The 17,678-nt window shown below is 46.4% G+C and overlaps 1 protein-coding gene across 1 annotated transcript; it reads left to right on the top strand.

The window, feature by feature from the left end:
- Nucleotides 1–2,644: 2,644 nt before the first annotated feature.
- Nucleotides 2,645–16,593, top strand: LOC144753916 (P43 5S RNA-binding protein-like). Its single transcript, XM_078641444.1, has 9 exons — nucleotides 2,645–2,945; nucleotides 7,475–7,575; nucleotides 10,403–10,487; nucleotides 10,842–10,930; nucleotides 11,478–11,551; nucleotides 12,292–12,372; nucleotides 14,233–14,462; nucleotides 14,750–14,803; nucleotides 15,878–16,593. Exons 1-9 carry the CDS (start codon nucleotides 2,814–2,816, stop codon nucleotides 16,127–16,129), a joined length of 1,098 nt encoding a protein of 365 aa, XP_078497570.1. The 5' UTR covers nucleotides 2,645–2,813; the 3' UTR covers nucleotides 16,130–16,593.
- Nucleotides 16,594–17,678: the final 1,085 nt, after the last annotated feature.

Genomic DNA, 17,678 nt, shown 5'->3' on the forward strand with positions numbered 1-17,678 from the left:
TATCTCTAGAAAGGCATGCTGCTAAGCAGGTTACTACGGAACACCTAATGCAGGTTACGTTACAATCTCAGTGTGGTACTCTGTAATGTAATCAACCATTAACTGTGTGGAAGTGACACCAACCGTCCAATCCCAGCTTGGCACTCTATGACATACTTCTCACTCCTCACAGCTCCCCCGCAGCAGTCGCCGTTATCAAGGGGAGGTGGGCAGGATCAAGGAAGAAGCGGGCTGGAGTCTGGAGGGGGGCGGGGCTAATGGCGAGAGGCGGCAAGGCTCTACGGCGCTGAAATTACTGAGGGCACAACTTGTAAGTGAAAAGGAGAAAGAAGCACGAGCACACACAGTAAAGAACACAACACACAAAAACCCACAAGCGCTGATGTCAGGAGCGCGTTAGTACGATGATCACGAAAACCTGAGGCAGAGTTGGGCGCGAGGCTCGAACTCTGCTGCTGGGGTCAGAAGAGGCTTTGCTTGGCTGGCGGAGCTGCCGGGGAACGTGCTACCTGGACTATCATTGGCACTTTGTGCTTTTTGGTGCAATTTCTACTTAAAACTTTAAAAATTCATACCTCACATTCCCAATATTGAACTTTTGTTATTTTGATGTCATTTTGTTAATCAAATTTTACTTTATTTTTCTAGTTCGCCTGGGGAGTTTTATTGTTTTACATTTTGACTTAATATTGCTTGGGTGCTGCATAAATAATGTACACATTGCCCTAAGATAAGCCTGTCTCCTCTGTAAGAGGCCTACCAGGGGGTTGAGCTCGGTTTACTTTAGTGACTTCGAGGGTTCACCTTGGCAAGGGCTGTGATTGTTCCTTGAGGTGGGTAGTCAGTGTCACCCACCACAAATAATATTCCAATTTCTTACAAACAATAATAGTAAAATCAAGATTACAAGCCCCAGTACCGAGTTTTGTTGGCTTAATATCTAATCAGAGTCAGGGCCGGACTGGTCGTAGCTGGTACTGGGCGTTTTTCCCAGGTGGGCCGCCAGGGTGAGGGCTGGTTTTGGGCCCCTTGGGCGCCGTTTTTGTTAAGGGCCGGCAATATTGGCCCGTGTAACAAAAACAGCCGAAACCGGCCCTAGCAAACCGCTCGGACGCACTGTCGCCCCAGACCCCGGGGGCTTGGGGGGGGGGGGGGCAGAAGAGGGGAGGTGGCGGCTGAACAGTTTACCAGTAGTAGAAAGGGGTGGAATTGAATAGTCACAACGTGCCCATACTTTTTTGATTTATTAAATACTGTTCCCCTACTTTTTGTAAAAAGACACCAAAAATGTAAATGCTTCAGCTCAAGTGTCATTCAGTGAGTCTCCTGAGCTGTGAAACCAAAGCTGGGCAGACAGCTAAACAAGCCTTCCTGCCAGGGTGCCTGCTACCTGAAAGAAATGCAAATGTGCGCTACAAGTTAATTTGCAAATATAAACGGTAATTTGCAAATGTAAAGGATACTTTGGAGCAGGTACTGGCTTTAATTGATCTAATCACTCAAAGCTATGTAATGACAAAGGTTTATTCTTTTTGAGGGGCAGTGCGTAGAGGTACCAACTGCACTGTGAAGTGTGTGCTTTTAATTGTAATTGTATTCATATAGTGTTTACTACCCCTGTAGGTGTTGAAGTGATAGTAATGTAAAACAAATTGCATTACTACACTGGGTATTACTAAAATCTATATTTTGGAAGCACCATTTTATCTTTAATTTGTGTTGCCCATTTTGTAGCAGTCTATCTTACACTGTGTGTAATGCAAGTAAAAAATGATTTACATATTCACAGTGCTTCCTATCATAGACTATGATCTTGTAGCACTAAAAATACATAAGTTACTATTTATTATCCACTGCACCAACCCAGTTTTAATTCTGTGGCTCTCTGGTTACACACAGACCTCGCAGTGCATTAACTACCAGAGGTTTTATACTGTACTATAGTGTTTTTCCAATGAGTGAACAACTTTTTAAAAATGTATGTTTCATTTAAGGTGTACGTTATTTTATATAACCCGACGGTGAAAGACCAAAAACAATTACAGAAAATATATTTTTTAGCCACGCCGTTGACTCCGCCGCCACTGCATTCAGCATCACAGCTCCAACACTTTCTTACCACTTCGACTGCTGCTCCATGCACAAAAAACAAAGCCATAGTCCAGCATAGCCCATATCATGATCCATTGCTGCGCCATATACTAAGTTAAAGAACAACACATCATCTCACTCAGACTCACTGGGCCATTACAGAGCCATAAACCGCCCTAGTGGCAATTTCATAAACTCGCACCACAGAACGTCCGACCTCCAAACCAGAATAGGCAATCCAGTCCAGGTTTTTCTTTGCAATCAAGAAGGAATTGAAGTCATCGTTATTATAATATAAGGGGATAAGTAGAACTAAAAAGCCTGAAAGGCAATTAAAAAACCCTGTACTGGAGCAGCTGCCCACGCATGCGACTTGTAAGCGTGAGGGCCCCGCCTGCACCCCCTTGACCGCTGCGGCGCGCGCCCTCAGAGCTGGGAGTTTGCAAAGCACTGGGCGAGCTTCTCCGACATGCGTGCAGAGGGGTCCCTGGAGAGCGCGTGCAGTGGTTCAGGTGTTGCCTCGTTAAATTACTCACACGCCGGCCCCGGGTGTTGTTAATGAAGGGGCGGGTCTCAGCTGGGCCCGGTGTATATCAAGCAGGTAACGCGCCCCGCCGGGGCCTGATAGTAAAGAGTTTGAACTACGAAGAGAGCGGTAGCAAAGAGACTGCGTGTGAACCACCGAGCAGTGTCTGCGGAGAGGCCCGCTGAGGTCTGAGACGATGATGTCGGGTTTGGCTGCCCCCAGGGAGGTTGCCCCTGCCAAGAAGATGAGCTGCCCCGTGAAGGACTGCGGCGCTGCGTTCAGCAAGGGCTGGAGGCTCAAGGAGCACGTGTGCACTCACAGCGGGGAGGTAAGGGCAGTGCGCCCCGGGGTCAAGGCCGGTACTGCCATGGAGGAGGCGAGGAGGGGAGGCCCAGTCCAGCTCCCCACACCCTACATGCCTAATCTACCCTCCCTCCGTGAGCGGGGAAGGCAGTGATGGATGCAGAGAGCATGGGATGGTGAGGTACAAGCAGTGGTCAAAGGGGGCGGGATCGGAGGGCCAAGGTTTTTTATTGAATTTTTTATTTTAATTAAAGCAGGCCCCTTGCTTTTTGATGAAACACAACCGTCCCGGGAGGGGAAAATCAGTCGGTTGAAATGCTCCAACTGAAGTGTAAGACTCATCGGCTGTGAAGCCCAGGGAGGGGTAGGCAGCTAAACGAGCCTGCTTGTCGGGGTGCCCGCTGCCTGAAAGAAATGTAAATGTGAGCAATTGTTCAATATGGAAGGGTAAAGGGTGCTTGGAAGCCAGCATTTGTTTATTAACGGACTCCCTTGAAGCTTCATGACACTAACTTATTATTTTTGAGTGGTACTGCAAGGAAGTCACCATCTGAAGTGTGTTTAAAGAGCTAAAAAATGCTCTCGTACAGTCTGGGTAATTCCAAAATGAACCACTTTTATCTTAAGCCTGTTTTGCGCATTTTGTAACAGCCTATCTTTTATAACGAGTGTAATGCTAGTTTAAAATAGTGACTCGAATATTCAGTGCTTTCTGTCAAACTTTTTATTTACATTTTTTTTAAGAGTTTTATATAGCGCGAACTAGACCCGAACTGAATCGGGTATCAGAGCGCTTTACATAGCACCAGTTACGTTACATGAGGACAAGCAATCATTTTAGGCACGGGGAGATGAAGTGATTTGCCCAGAATCACAGGAGGTTTTTGGCGTCGTTACCGAGACTCGAACCCAGATCCCCAGGTCCGAGGTCGAGCGCAGTTAGGCCAGCTCCTCTCCCCTACAAACTGTTGTAGCACTAAACCTACAAAAGTTCTCATCCATTTCACCAACCAGCCTTCAGTTCTGTAGCTTGGTTTACGCACACCGAGCTCTACTAAGCGGTTTCATGATGTACGAGAGTGCATTATTTTCAATATAGTTACTTGACTTAAAGTCCCAAGAAATGACAGACTATATATATTTTTTTTCTGCGCCTGTGATCTCACCCTCCCCCCCCCCCTCCCCACCCCCTTTGCGCGAAACATCAGTTTCTTTAAAATGCTCTTCGACCCCTGGATACAAGGAGGTTCATTCAAGAAATGCGGAGCTCACAATTTGTAGGGTAACTGATTTTACTATTGCTCAATTCAATACCAGGCAACCTATCTGGGAAGATGAAGGCCTGTGTTGAAGTTGATCGGATTTGAACCGTGGCTTGGATATCGAAAGCATGTGATGAACACGCCAATCTACCACCATACCTTACAATCAGCACTTTCAGTGGGTTGATTTTTACTGTGTTCGAATACATAAACTGATGGATATAAACACGTGATTGGCTCGAGGTAACTTACAACCAACTGCAGCAATGACTGCTTTAGTGTGTGTGTGTCTAGTTGTCAGGATTGCCTCAAGTTGGTAATCTCTTATCACCCGCAATGTAGAAATGAGATGTGCTACTTACAAACACAAACCCCGTGGGCCTGACGCTCCTCAATATGCTTCAGCCGTGGGTTTCTGGTAAAACACGGCTCAGTGGCCCCTGCAGTGCATTCTGGTCAGTGTCGTCCATGATCCATCTGTGCTTATTTGAAAAGCTCAGAGTAAAATATGCCTGGGGGTAAGAATTAGATTGGTAGAAACTAGTTATTAGGTTCTTTCTGATGAAACTGCATCTTGGAGGATGTGGTTACAAACCACCCTTTATATTAAAAGTAGGGCGTGGAGTAGCAGGGAGCCTTTCACAAGGGTAAATGAGATATACTCCTTCATGTAGTCTGCTTCGTTGACCACCATGTTTCAGTCCTGGACCTTTCTGCAACAAATGATGTATTGTGGGTGTTAGTTTTTTGTCAGCTGGGATGATAATTCTGGTTTTCAATACTTAAGGCCTGTCACTGGAACTTTGTGCTGGTTCATTTGAAGTTAAGTGAGTCACGTGTACCCGCAAAAGATGGATGGACGGACATCCACTATTGCTTCTTGCAGCCTGGGTAGGACCTAAACAACGAAATGGTTGTAGCGTTCAACCTTCAAACGTTTCTGAAATCAAATTGCATCTGTCCATGGGAATTTCCATCTGGGCGTGTGCCTAATAATAACTTAATTCATCGAGGGCTCTATGCATAAGTGGTGTTCAAGTACAGTGTGGGCCTCTTTCTGTAGCACAACTCCAAGGTGGACTGCTGGTACAGAGGCCTCTGGGACAAATGGGGTCAGTAGTGATGACGCCTCCCTGATCCGTAGCTTCCCCCTACTGGAGCACCGATTGGTCACTCCTCCCTTGCACCTATCTCTGTGGTGGTAGGCCCGGGCTCCTAACGTGTTGGTTAGATCTCCTGCTGTGGTCACTGGTCTTGGACCAGTCCTCACTAGGGTCTTGGACCAGTGCCCGCAGGTCTTAGGCAGGTCCTGGATTTGCAGAAGTCAGTCCATATGTACTTGACCAATCTGATCCACCTGCCGCCTTGCAACTCAAGGGTGACGTCTGGTTCTTAGTCAATCTACTCGGAGGTTGCTCCAGTGTTGTGGTGCATGAGAGCAGTGGGTACCTGCTCACAGGTCTGAGTGGCAGTGGAGGCTTGGACTAGGATGGCTGCAGGGCACGTGCCTACCCCACACTCTGAAGGTGGGCTGCCTGAACTGAGGTCTGAGCAGTGCAACCAGTCTGTTTTGTCTCTTCATTGATGCGGCCTACCTGACCCTGGCGCACAGGCTACGGCTCTGAATGAAAATGGAGCACCTTTGCCTTCTCCGTGGGTGGGTGCCCAAGGTGAGAAGTGGCTGGAGAGGTGTCTCTGCCCTGCAGCCCTAATAGCCAGAGGGATACAAAAGGGGATGATGGATGGAGCGTTTGAACAAATCAAACACTCACCCCCAGTCAACTGATCTGGGTTTAATCCATCACCATTCTTTAGCTCACTCTGCCACCCCAGTTCAGACCTGGCCATATGCTAATCAGTCGGACCCTGTACCTCATGGGAACAGTCCAGCCCGAACTGCCAAGCCATGTCTTCCCTGGACCGGAAACGAGCATCGTGGACCAGTTTCAGATTCATAATACTCATCAGATTCATAATCCTCATCAGCCAGGCTATCTTGAATCCAGTGGCAAAGTGAGCAAGGGACCCACGTCTGAGCATACCCTGCCAACTTAGGGCGAACAAAGCGATACAAAAGGGGCACAGGGTCAGACTGATATGCATATGGCCCTGTCTGAACTGGGGTGGCAGAGTGGGCTAAAGAACAATGATGGATTAAACCCAGATCTGTTGACTGGGTGTGAGTGTTTGATTGGTTCAGATGCTCCGTCCATCACCACCCCCTTTTGTACCACTTTGTGTGCCATAAGTTGGCAGGGTATGCTTAGACGCGAGTCCCTTGCCTTGCCCTTGGTACTTTTATGAATTTTATGAAATTCGAATAAAGGTCTTTTGAACTTGAGTCCCTTGCTCATTTTGCCACTGGATTCAAGCAAGCCTGGCTGAAGACGGCTGAAATGCCAGAAACCGGTCCTAGGAAGCTTGTTTCCGGTCCAGGGAAGGCATGGCTGGACTGTTCCCATGAGGCATTGGGTCAGACTGATTTGCAAATGGCCCTGTGTGAACTTGGGTGGCATTGGGCTAAAGAACGGTGATGGATTAAACTCAGATCTGTTGCCTGGGTGTGAGTGTTTGATTGTTTCAGAACCTCCGTCCATCACCACCCCCTTTTGTACTGCTAATAGCCAGAGGGTCATTAAGCACTAAATACCCAATGCTTCTTATAAGGCACTATAAGGTTAGACATAGGAATTAAATAGGTTTGTTTGAAGTCATTGGCTGCCTGATGCTGACTTATCTCCCTCATTCTCTCGTGGATTCTTTCCATGTGTTGTGAATAGGAAATACCCAGGGCACTAGGACATAGCAGCAGCAAAAAGTTATCATTGTAGTAACTGTTGAAATTGCTAAGGCGCCCCTTACTAATACACGCCCGCGAAACACTTTGCTCTTTTTAAGCCATCACACCAATTGTCTCTTGTAACGTTTTTATTAAACATTTTTAGTTGAAAACTCCAGATGTTGGGAGCACTGGTTTAACATCTGTCTTGGTCTCGTAAATCCTCAGCTTTGCCCTCTCGGCATCCCTACTTTTTATAGGATTTTTTTATTTAATTGAATGTAAGGGATTGCACAACTCCTAGAAGAAATGGGACTTCAGATCAATGTAAGCACAGTAGAAACTGATTCAGAACTGGCTTCCTCCCTTCCAGTCAAGGGGGCATACTAACTGTATAGTTGCAATCAATAACCTTGGACTGTGTACTGCAGGCACCCTACCATAAACCAGTGATCAGTCCTTCTAGATTGTTAATGCCAAGCTCACCTGCTCTTCTGTTCTTTCTACATGTAGAAACCACTCAGGTGTGACCGTCCAGACTGTGACAAGAGCTTCACCCGCAAGGACCACCTCAGGCAGCACCTGGCCAACCATGCTGGCCCGAGGAACTTCAGGTGAGGAGGTGGCTGGGCGCAGGACCCTTGGGTTAAGCAGAAGATGGGTGCACTGGTGGGTGAGGAAGGGCTATGTGGAATGCTTATTACTCAACTTCTTATGCTTAAGTTGGTCACTGCCACATTCTTTCAGCCTTTCAAGCTCCTTGTTCAGCCAACAAGAGGACTGTATCCCAGGTAGTTTTTGGCAAGTATTCTTCTACCCAAGTAAAACTAAACTGGTGCACAGGTTGCCAAGGTAAGTCTCAACCACTAAATCCCTCCCTGCTCGGCTAAACGGTTTGTACCTGTGACCCTGCTGTCGGCTACATGAAGCCGCTCCTGGCCCGTGTCAGGTTTGTCCCTTCCGTTGAAGTTTCTCCTCTGCTAACTTTACAAGATGGTCTCTGGGCCTAGGAACCACTATGGTACCTGCTGTAGAGCACCATGAAGGGCTAGGGATGATGCGCTTCCAAGGCACAGCAAAGTGCCTCTCAACCCCAGAACAAGAGCCCAGTCTGGGTGTGGATCCCATGGTTCAGGAAAACTTACTGTGATGGGGCTAGAGACATCAGCCTTTCACTATGCCATGGATGTCCGACTTTTCCAAATTCCTGTTACCAGCCAGGTATCGAGGAAAGAGCTGTTGCTAGCTGCTGGTGTCCCAGGGCTTAGGGTGTGGTTAGACTAGTGTCGTCCCTATATCTCGGGTTTTGAAATTAAGACCTTCTGATATAGGCTGATGAAACTTAATGTTAGAAGACTCAAATAGATGAAATTATAGAAAAGGTAAATAATCTAAAAAAAATGGTAACAGTAGTCTCATGTCTTCAGCGACCCAGAACTTAAAAAATTAAATTTGTAGGAAGAAAGAAGGCAGCGTGGCACATCTAAGAAGGGAAAATGGGTGTGGGTACATATGATGGGGTCATATTTAAAGAAAGGGATGAGGGAAGAACTGTATAAGGCTGGGAAATTTCCCCTTAGGAGCCAAAAAGAGCATCCTGAAGAAAGCGCAGTTTAATGAAAAGATTTCACTAGGTTGGTTTCTTCAAATTGATGAACACACTGCCATGAAGTAAAAATTGGTTCAATAAAAACCTTTTATCAGAACCACTTTCTTTGTGTTGGATGTTTGTGTAAACCACATACATCCGTTAGATTGGGTACTTGAAGGCGTCGTACACGTACAACAGATAGCAGAAGGTCATTGTGTTCATAGGATTAGACCCCCCCTGTAATGTTTACCTCCTGCCCTAGCAGTATCTCACCATAGCCTTGCAGAGTGGTGGCATAAATGAATGGGGTTTAATGTAGCTCATGCTTATAACTAGGAGCAGTGGACACGTGCTATCTGAAGAGACCTGCTTGCTCCATTTCATCCCAGCTTGGAAACTGTATACTGGGCTACTGGTCTGCCCCTGGGCTCTCCTTCCTGCCTCGCCCAAACAGTAACTGTGTGAGTGATAGAGCAGATACGGTGATAAGTCTAGCACATAATTGCTTACTCCAAAGAGCGTCTTGTCTGCAGGGCTCTACCCCGTACCATTGTATTCACCTAAGTATCTGGAGATGCTCTGGACCTCTTCAGGCTACTTCTGTTGCGCTCCACCACCCAGCATGGTGCACGTGGTCCAAACTGATCTTGTGTACACTATCTATGATCCCTCTGTAACATAGTAATCCTTACCCTAAAGGAGCCACACCAGGAACCGACCAGTGTCCAAGACAAGTAGAACCAAAGAGTCGCTGAAGGGTTTTCTTGGCCACCTGACTTGAAATGCATTGGGGGTCCTTGAATCTTGATGGCCACCAGCCCATTCCAAGACAGACCGGTACAATCACATCCTCCTTATAAAGTTCCAGGTGCACCTAACCACCTGACTGCAGTTATGAGACCTTTGCTGTTTGCTTTCTCATCAGATGCTTCTTTCTTGCTATGGAGCACTAGTGAACAACAGAGAAACGTTTCTGCAGAAACCAATATTCAAACTTTCTGTCCAAAACCCGAAAAGCAAAACCCTGTGCCCTGCTTTGGAGAATCTTTGCAGCTTGGCAGGGTTTACAAAGACGCTTGCTGCTGGTGTACTCCTCCATTGTATACATAAAACTGCTGTTTTTGAAGCAGTCACTGCTGTCTCTAGAACAACTAATCTAGATCTTGCTTTAGTGGTTGCTTTAATGGTATAGTGCAAGTAGGGCCTTGAGTGCTAGGTATGCCTGCCTTGTTTGGTGAAAGCCAGAGCTTGAATGTAGGATTGATCCTCCTATCTGCTTGGAGGGTGGAGCGGGCGGGTGAATGGGCAGAGATGGGTTAACTATTAGTGGTTTGGTCCCATATACAGTGATTCACACCAAGGGTCCCTTACTGCAAGCACAAGCCATTTTCTAAGCTGTGCCGTTGGATTACTTTGCATAGACGGATACATTGTTAGCCTTGCCTGTAGTGTAAGTCATTACATAGCAAGCTAATGTAGGTTCTACAGGCGTAAATAGGAAAGATTCCCATTTAGTATTAGATAAGAGCAGGTTTAAGGGTTGGGTTGGGCCATAGGGTATATGCATCGAAAGAAGTGCAATGAACATTGGACATCTAGTGTCTGAAACCAGCACTTAAAAAGCAATAACTGCTCTACCTCTGCCATCGCGAGTGCCAGTCTTGGCAAGCGTGCCGCAAGCAACAGTATCCAGCATCCTGGGTCATTGGGAAGGCGGCAGTTCATCTTTAACACTACTTGATGCACACTGCGAATCCCAAGGCTCAAAGAGAAGGCAAGGCTCTTCTTTCTCAGGCTGCTGTCAGTCTGCAGCTTCTCACTCATCCAGTGCCTGTCCTCTCTTGTTTCAGGTGTTCGGAGGCAGGCTGCAAAGCTGCCTTTGCCATGGCGAAACAGCTCAAGAAGCACAGACGCCGCCATGTGCAGAAGTACAAGGTAACTCACCCTCACACGCATGACATCCACCTGTTCTGTGAATCTGAATTGGAGCCTGTCTGACGTGGCTCAGCCTATCCTGTCCTTGAGGCAGCCCATACTGATGGAGTCCACATAAAAATAGTGCATAAAATTAGCCTTTTGTAGACGTGTTTGTCCCATCCTCGTTGCCAAACTCTAAAATTGCCTTGCTTTAACCTAATGACGGTTGTCTCCAGCCCCCAATGTTGGTGATCTTCTGTAGCGGGGCTTGGCTAGGGCCTCTGAAGCGCGGGGCTTGGCTAGGGCTTCTGGTTAAACCCAGTCTAAGTAGCTTACTGATCAGATATACATATATATTTTTTCCCCCACTAGTGTACCTCTCCTGGATGCCAGAAAATGTTCGCAAAGAAAGCTGCTTGGAAGACTCACCTGCAGGAGCATGGTGTCACATTCCCTTTTGAGTGAGTTCTGTTTTCTATATTCTGATCACAAGTCAATTGTGGTTTCTTTAAGCCCCAGCAGCTCTTGGGCCGGTAGATTTCTTCCTGAGGGCCCTTGACCACCTGGTTTATTGAATCTGGGGCTCAATGTCCGTCTCAACTCTGTGGCCCAGTTTATATATGATGGAGTCACTGGATATTTGCGCTCTGCCAGCTGCTAAAAACCGTTGCCTCAGAATTGATGCTGGTAAGATGGCAGCTGGTTGTAGTGATGCATCTTTTAAAAAACATTTTTTTATTGCTTTCCCGGCAGACAATACCTTGTTAACTCAGGTTCCTGGGAGACCAGACGTATTGAACTGAATTGCACTGCTTGAGGGTGGGGAGGGTGCAGGATATCCCACTTTGGTTGTAGAGTGGGTCTTGTGCAACCATCAGTTGGTTAAGACCCAGGAGATGAGTTTGGAGGTCCGGTTGCCGTTGATCCTTTGTTCCCTTTGCTTTTTTCTTTCCTTAATGCCTTTCGCCACCCCTCTCCTTTTCTCAGGCTGACTGTCTGTTCTTCTAGGTGTCAGCATGAAGGCTGTGAAATGAAGTTTGAAAGCTCGGCCAAGAGGAGCGCTCACCACAGGAAGCATGCTGGTAGGGATGGCTCTGGCATATGTAAACCTACAGTGAATGGGTTTGTAGGGCTTAGACTGAGACTGAACACATTAACATCTTTAAACTTAAATTACTATGGTGGAATTTCATGTTACACTTGTGCAATTTTGCCATTATGTCACATAGATGATTACACCGCCATTCGCAAACTTCCAACCCGGGAGCGCCAGAATGAGAGGCTGTTCGCAAAGATGGTCTTTTGTGCTATCTTTTTCAGTTCGAAATGTGTCCACATGTCTGAAATTGACACAGGGACACATTTTGCACTAAAGTAAAGTACTAGAGAATGGATTTGATAAATGAGATTTTTCGAAAGGCAAATTCCACATTAAGCAAATGACGTGAATTTTGCACCCCCTTAAACAGCTCAACAGTTTAACGTTGTGCCATTGTTTACATTAGTAATTGTATTGGCTTGTATGTAGGTATTGCAGTGGTATACTGATATTGTATGATAAGACGTTGGTTGCCTTAACTGTGTGGGGAGGAGCTGGTGTTGGTGTCATGATCCTATCATGGTCTGTTGCACCGGGTGATTTTGTAGGGCCACTCCTACATCTGTCCAAACCCAACGCCTGCAGGCTTCCGGAGTCTGCTGTAGACGGGCACCTCTCACAACTGTACATTGGATGGATGAAGGGCTCTGCCGGTGATGGACCCAAGTTGGATATTGAGGAGTAGAACAATACATATGTAATTCCTATTGTCACATTTCCTAGCGTACCCGTGCCCCATTGAGGACTGCAAGGCCGTCGCCAATTCCTGGAGCGGGCGCATGAAGCATCTCAAGACTCACCCAGGTAAGGTGGGCGTTTTTTGGAGGCTAGAGAATGAGGTGATGTGCTTCATGCATTGTGTTTTGGCTATTGCATGAATGGTGGAATTATTTGTTGGAGTTCAGCTCTAGGGGCTCTTAAAATCCCTTCCAGGATTGTAAACCAGATTTAAATCTCGTTGAGTTTTAATGTGGTAACCCACGCAAAACTACCCGACCTGGGTCAGTATTACAGTACACTAGAGTAGCGGTCGTGGTAGATACCTTTTTGACAGAGAAACAGATACTTGAAATGCATTCACCACTGTAAAATTAGGTATGATCAAATCTGAATTTAATTCTAGAATGGCTGGGCATCAAATGTAATAGAACATCAAAGCATTAATGACTTACACAGTTGCTTCAATTGATGGTAGTGCAATCAGTATTTACACTGCTGTTGTGGTGAATGACAAAAGAGGAAGGGTAGGGTAATTGGTGGTGATATTGTGGGTACAGGACAGGGTAAAGGTATAGTGACATACACATTATTAATGCATGGAATTGGACCTTTCCAGCCTAACATCGTTCAATTGCTCCCATATGCAAGCATAGGTCAAATGTACATATTATTCGTAATAGTCAGTCCTTTGAGCTTGTGATTGGGTTGTTGGTTGTCTGTTTCGACCCCTGGGGTTTGAGGGTGAATTGGTCCTCACGTTGGGGACTTCGTCAGAACAGGGCTGGGAAGAGCACTTGTACAAGGAACTACGGTCAGTGTATGTTCCTAATGAGGGCAAACATGTGGCTCCTAAAGTTTGGTAAACGGGGTTGCTGTCAGGGTAGTAAATCTTTCTTGCAGCAAAGAATTAATCCAAAACAGGGTCTCTCTGGTGGCCGTCTGGCTCACAAAGCCCTCAGATTCAAATCTCGGCAGGGTCAATTTCTTTTTGTAACCTGTAGGCACACATTTGCAGCGGTTAACTCACCAAATCCATCTCTAAGAAGTAGGGTTGACTGAAGGCTGCATAAGTGGCGGAAGCTTGTTTAGGTACCAGCACTGCCCTTGGGGATGCTGCTTGCTTTTGGTGGGTTGGGCTGTCTAAGACTGCCGCTGTTGAAGGAGGCCCGTTGCTGCTAGCTATAGGTCACTGCCTCAGTTTGTTTGTAATCTTAGGGGGCAGTTTTTTATTTTTCAGCCTCCAAAACCAGACTCCAGATCCACATACAATCAGCTGATCCCTACACCCTATAAAAATCTTCTCGGTATTTCCAGCCCTATCTGACTCATGACCAAAAAATACTGCAACATCACTTGCTTGTGGGCATTGACTGGCTCTGTTGTTGGGCCTCTTATGGTTCTGGAAGGGAGTATGGCCTTCCTCTGAACATTCCTTTCTGCTAGCTTTTTCTTTTCCATCACCCTAGAGGGACTTTTTCTCCTTCATTGTGAGTCGACTGGCCTGCTGTTTGATGTTCTGAAGACCCAATGTTCACTGTGTAGACTACAAATTCAAGCCTGCTTTCCTCCTCCATTCAAAATTATTAATCCTAGGGATTTAGCTGTATTAATCCTAGTTTGGCAATCTTCACTCCTTGGTTACCATGGAGAATTGCTACTGAATGTACAAAAAAGGCTGTAACTTGTGAGTAATTGCTGCATTTTTTTGGGGGGTTTCTCTTGTAGGTTCTGTAGATTTTTGAGAGGGGATTTATATTGGATTATGATGTTTAATGTGTATTTGTTGCCAAGACCTACACAATCTATAAAATAGGTTACTATTTGCTTCTGAACGTCCTCCACTGTAGACGGATGGCCAAGTGTAGCCTGGTGGGAGGGGGGGGGGGAGGAGGGGTGGTGATTTCCTTTTAGATTACTTGAGGCATGTTTGGTCTCTTCCTCCAGTGGAGTACAACTGCCTCCTCTGTGGAAAGATCTTCAAGAAGCAGAATGGCCTTCGGCGCCATGGCTTCTCTCATGCTCCCGCTAAGCCTGTGCTGATGTGCCCCCGCGAGGACTGCAAGGCCTTCTTCACCACTGCCTTCAACCTAGAGCACCACATCAAGAAAGACCACCTCAAGGTCCTGAAGCACCATTGCTACTTCCCAGGCTGTGAAAAGGCTTTTGCCATGCGGGTGAGTCCTTGCACACTCGGCAATCTCTCCCTCCCCCCCCCTCCCCCTGTCCCCCCGGGGGGAGTGTATGGTTTGTCTGCAGTGTATGGTTGAAGATTTTCCTCAATTGGGGGGTGGTGCATCACACTATTGGGGGTGATCAACTCTGTTACTAGAGTGTTTGTAGAATGGATGTTTAGACTATCTTTGTGGTCTTGCCTTGACTTGGGATGAGGGTGTAGCGTTTAAATGATTCGCCCCTCAGGTGCCATTTGCCTAATACTGAATGTTTGCCCTTCTGTTTCTAGGCCAGCCTGAACCGGCATCTTGTCGTCCATGATCCCGACAGGAAGAAGCTGCAGGCAAGTACAATAGCCACTTAAAATAATCAGGAGGCACCAATGGGCCCTGGGAAAGAGCTAGTGCTATTGGGGAGTCACTGTGGGAATCAAAGTGAGTCCTAAGGAGTTATCACCATCAATGGCTCTGGTGTTGGAAGGAAATGTGGTACAACAGGGGGTCTAGAATGGTGAAGAGTAACTCTTTTCAGTATAAATCTGTCACTGGGAAAATTCGGAGTTGGGAAAGCTGCAGCGCAAGAGTATGTGAGCCTTCATCGGCATGGCACGGTCTCTAGAGATGGGGAGTGGATAGTGACTTGGGGCAAGGGTTGTTTAGTACACTGCCTCCAGCATTGGTGGTTTTTAATGTGAAGATTGGACGTGGTGTCCAGGGGCAGACATCTGTACAAGTGCAACAGTTGATGGATCTGAGCCTGGCGTGTGTGAAATTAACTAAACACGTAGTGGTTTGAGGGCAGTTTTATAGTTGGGACTTGAAGACTGGTGGTTTGTAGTGTTGGATCGACGGTTGCTTTGAGACACTGGATCTATGGTTGGCAGTGCATTTCTATGACAAATTGATCTGCATGTTAGTATGGTAGGGTTGCTTGAGTGCTATAGAAGCTGGATAGCTTTGTGGCTTGATCGAGTTAATTGTAGCCGTGAGTAGACTGTTTGGCTATAGATGGCAATTGAAGGTAGCACAATTAATTCTGAATGGAAGGATAGTGTATAAAAGTGTGGCAATCCCACATTGGAAATTGGCAGTCACTGAATCTGTACATGGGAAGATTGGTATGATTGTTCAGTTCAAAGGTAATACCATGTGTAGTGGGGGTTTGAGGTATGTACAGTATATTTTTATAGGAAATGGGGTGATGGTGTGCATGTGCAGATAGTAGTATGAACCTAGTTTGTCAGCAAGAGCTGTGTGGAGTAGGGTAATTCTGGGTGACATAGGTATTCCTGAAGAAAGGTGACCTCCTTGGTTAGCCCGGTTGAGCATTGCTTGAAGCGATGGTCCTTAATGTGGCTAAGAATGTTGCTGTGCGGTTGGTGCTTTGCCTTACATGCGGCTAATTGTTTCCCATTCAGTTGAAGCCACGGCGTACTAAGAAGTCCTGGAAAAGGCGCTGGCAGAACCGCAGCCGTGATATACCAATGGTGGAGGACAATCTGAGCCGCCTCTTCAATCGCAAGCTGGCCTTCCGTTTCAAGACCAAGGTGGAGAGTAACCTGTCCGGCCTCTTTAACGAGCGCAAGATCCGGACCACTCCTGCTCCAGAAGTGAACTTGGAGAACCTCTTCTACCTGCCAAGTGGTCGGAAGGCCGAGAAGGCCCTCTGAGGCCTGTTTCTACTGACTGAGATCTGTAGGACAGGTGAAGCGTTGTGTACCTACAGAGACTCTACTGAGCCCTCGCTGGCAACCATATAATCTGTGGTCAAGCAACCACTTTTCACCAGTGGCTAATGGAACATTTTGAGAGCCAGATGGATTAATTTTGAGTTGCACTTAATTTATTTTGGATTAGATTAGTGGAAGGAGCAATACAGTCTCATCCTATTTCATTTCTTGCCACAGCCCTATTGCAGAGTGAACGGAACTCTACAAAGCTGTGGAATAAGTCCAGTACGGCACTTTGTCATCTTAAGTTCAGTGATGTTTGTGTGCCGAATGTACAACCTCCAGAATGAAGTGTTTATCTGGTTTGCTTTCAGTTGGACTTGTTTCTATAGATGGAGTGTACAATAAACGTGTGGGTGAGCATGTTTGGCTCAATTTAACCAGCTGCTGGCATATGGCATGGTTCTTTGGGAGGTCTTCCTCCAAGCAGAAGTAAAACCGGGATGAGGCTGGGGGTTGTGATAAGGTAAGCAGACTGGGAGGATGTGGGGGGTTAGGGGTGAGCTGCTGCTGGTTGGTACAGAATAGCTGAACTGGTGGGTTTAGATTCAATTTCGGTGGATGGAGACATTCTTTGGGGGTAAGCCGTTTCCTAGTAGTGCTAGGGCAGAGCAAAACCTAAAATTTGGTACACTGTAGGAAGGGAAGATTTATTTTAATAGTTCTTTGTAGAGCTCCAGACCAGCACGGAATGGTAGGAAAATCTAATACCAAAGCAGAGGGATATTTTAATTTCACAACTACAAATCAAAGGTGGGGGTATAGGCCCTGAATGTTGGGCTTCAAAGTTAGTATGAAAAATAAGTTGATGCACCCCTAACATGATGGAGCAACTCTACTCGAGGAGGGCAGAAAATATACCGCGCAGTGACAAGTATGCGGAGTGTAACTTTAACGGAACATAAATAAGGCAGGGGCTAAATAATCGAAGCATTTAAACAAAACCAATGTAACCACTAGCAAAGAGGCAGCCAACCAAGTCAGCGAAGTAATAAATATGTAAATAAACTGAAGGAATAGTTACCTCAATAAGTGATTGTTGAGGCGAAACAATACAGGTTTCAAGCTGCAGCTTCAAAGAATAGAAGGTTCACAAAATGGAAACAGATTTTAGAAACAGATGCATACAATTGAGGGAGACTTTGAACCAAGATTATGGGCATAAGTGAAAATGGATACTAATCGCAATGGGGGGCAGGGTGGAGGTGGGGAGTTTGAGGGCAGTGGTGTTGACTTCCTCCTGGGTGGCAAGTTACTCTTCCTGGTTGTGAACGAACGTGACTCCTGGTTAGGGTCTTGACGAAATGGTAAATTGCTAAAACTAGGCCAGACCTAATTTTCCAGCTGATGCCTAGTGACAAACGTTTGCCACGGAATGAAGGGAAGTTTCTTCCCGACCAGAGTACCATTGAAGAGTATAAGAGGAAAGTATCGAGAGTACTTAACTCAAATTTGGGAAGCAGAATCTGACTGTCTCCATTCTAACAGA

This window comes from Lissotriton helveticus, chromosome 5_1 (genome assembly GCF_964261635.1).
Source record: "Lissotriton helveticus chromosome 5_1, aLisHel1.1, whole genome shotgun sequence".
Lineage (NCBI taxonomy): Eukaryota > Metazoa > Chordata > Amphibia > Caudata > Salamandridae > Lissotriton > Lissotriton helveticus.

Bases quoted from the DNA above. Each gene is read 5' to 3' on its own strand.
- LOC144753916 (XM_078641444.1), top strand. From the start codon at position 2,814: ATGATGTCGGGTTTGGCTGCCCCCAGGGAGGTTGCCCCTGCCAAGAAG. The intron at 11,552-12,291 runs GTAGGGATGGCT...CACATTTCCTAG, and splicing joins TCACCACAGGAAGCATGCTG to CGTACCCGTGCCCCATTGAG. The intron at 12,373-14,232 runs GTAAGGTGGGCG...CTCTTCCTCCAG, and splicing joins GCATCTCAAGACTCACCCAG to TGGAGTACAACTGCCTCCTC.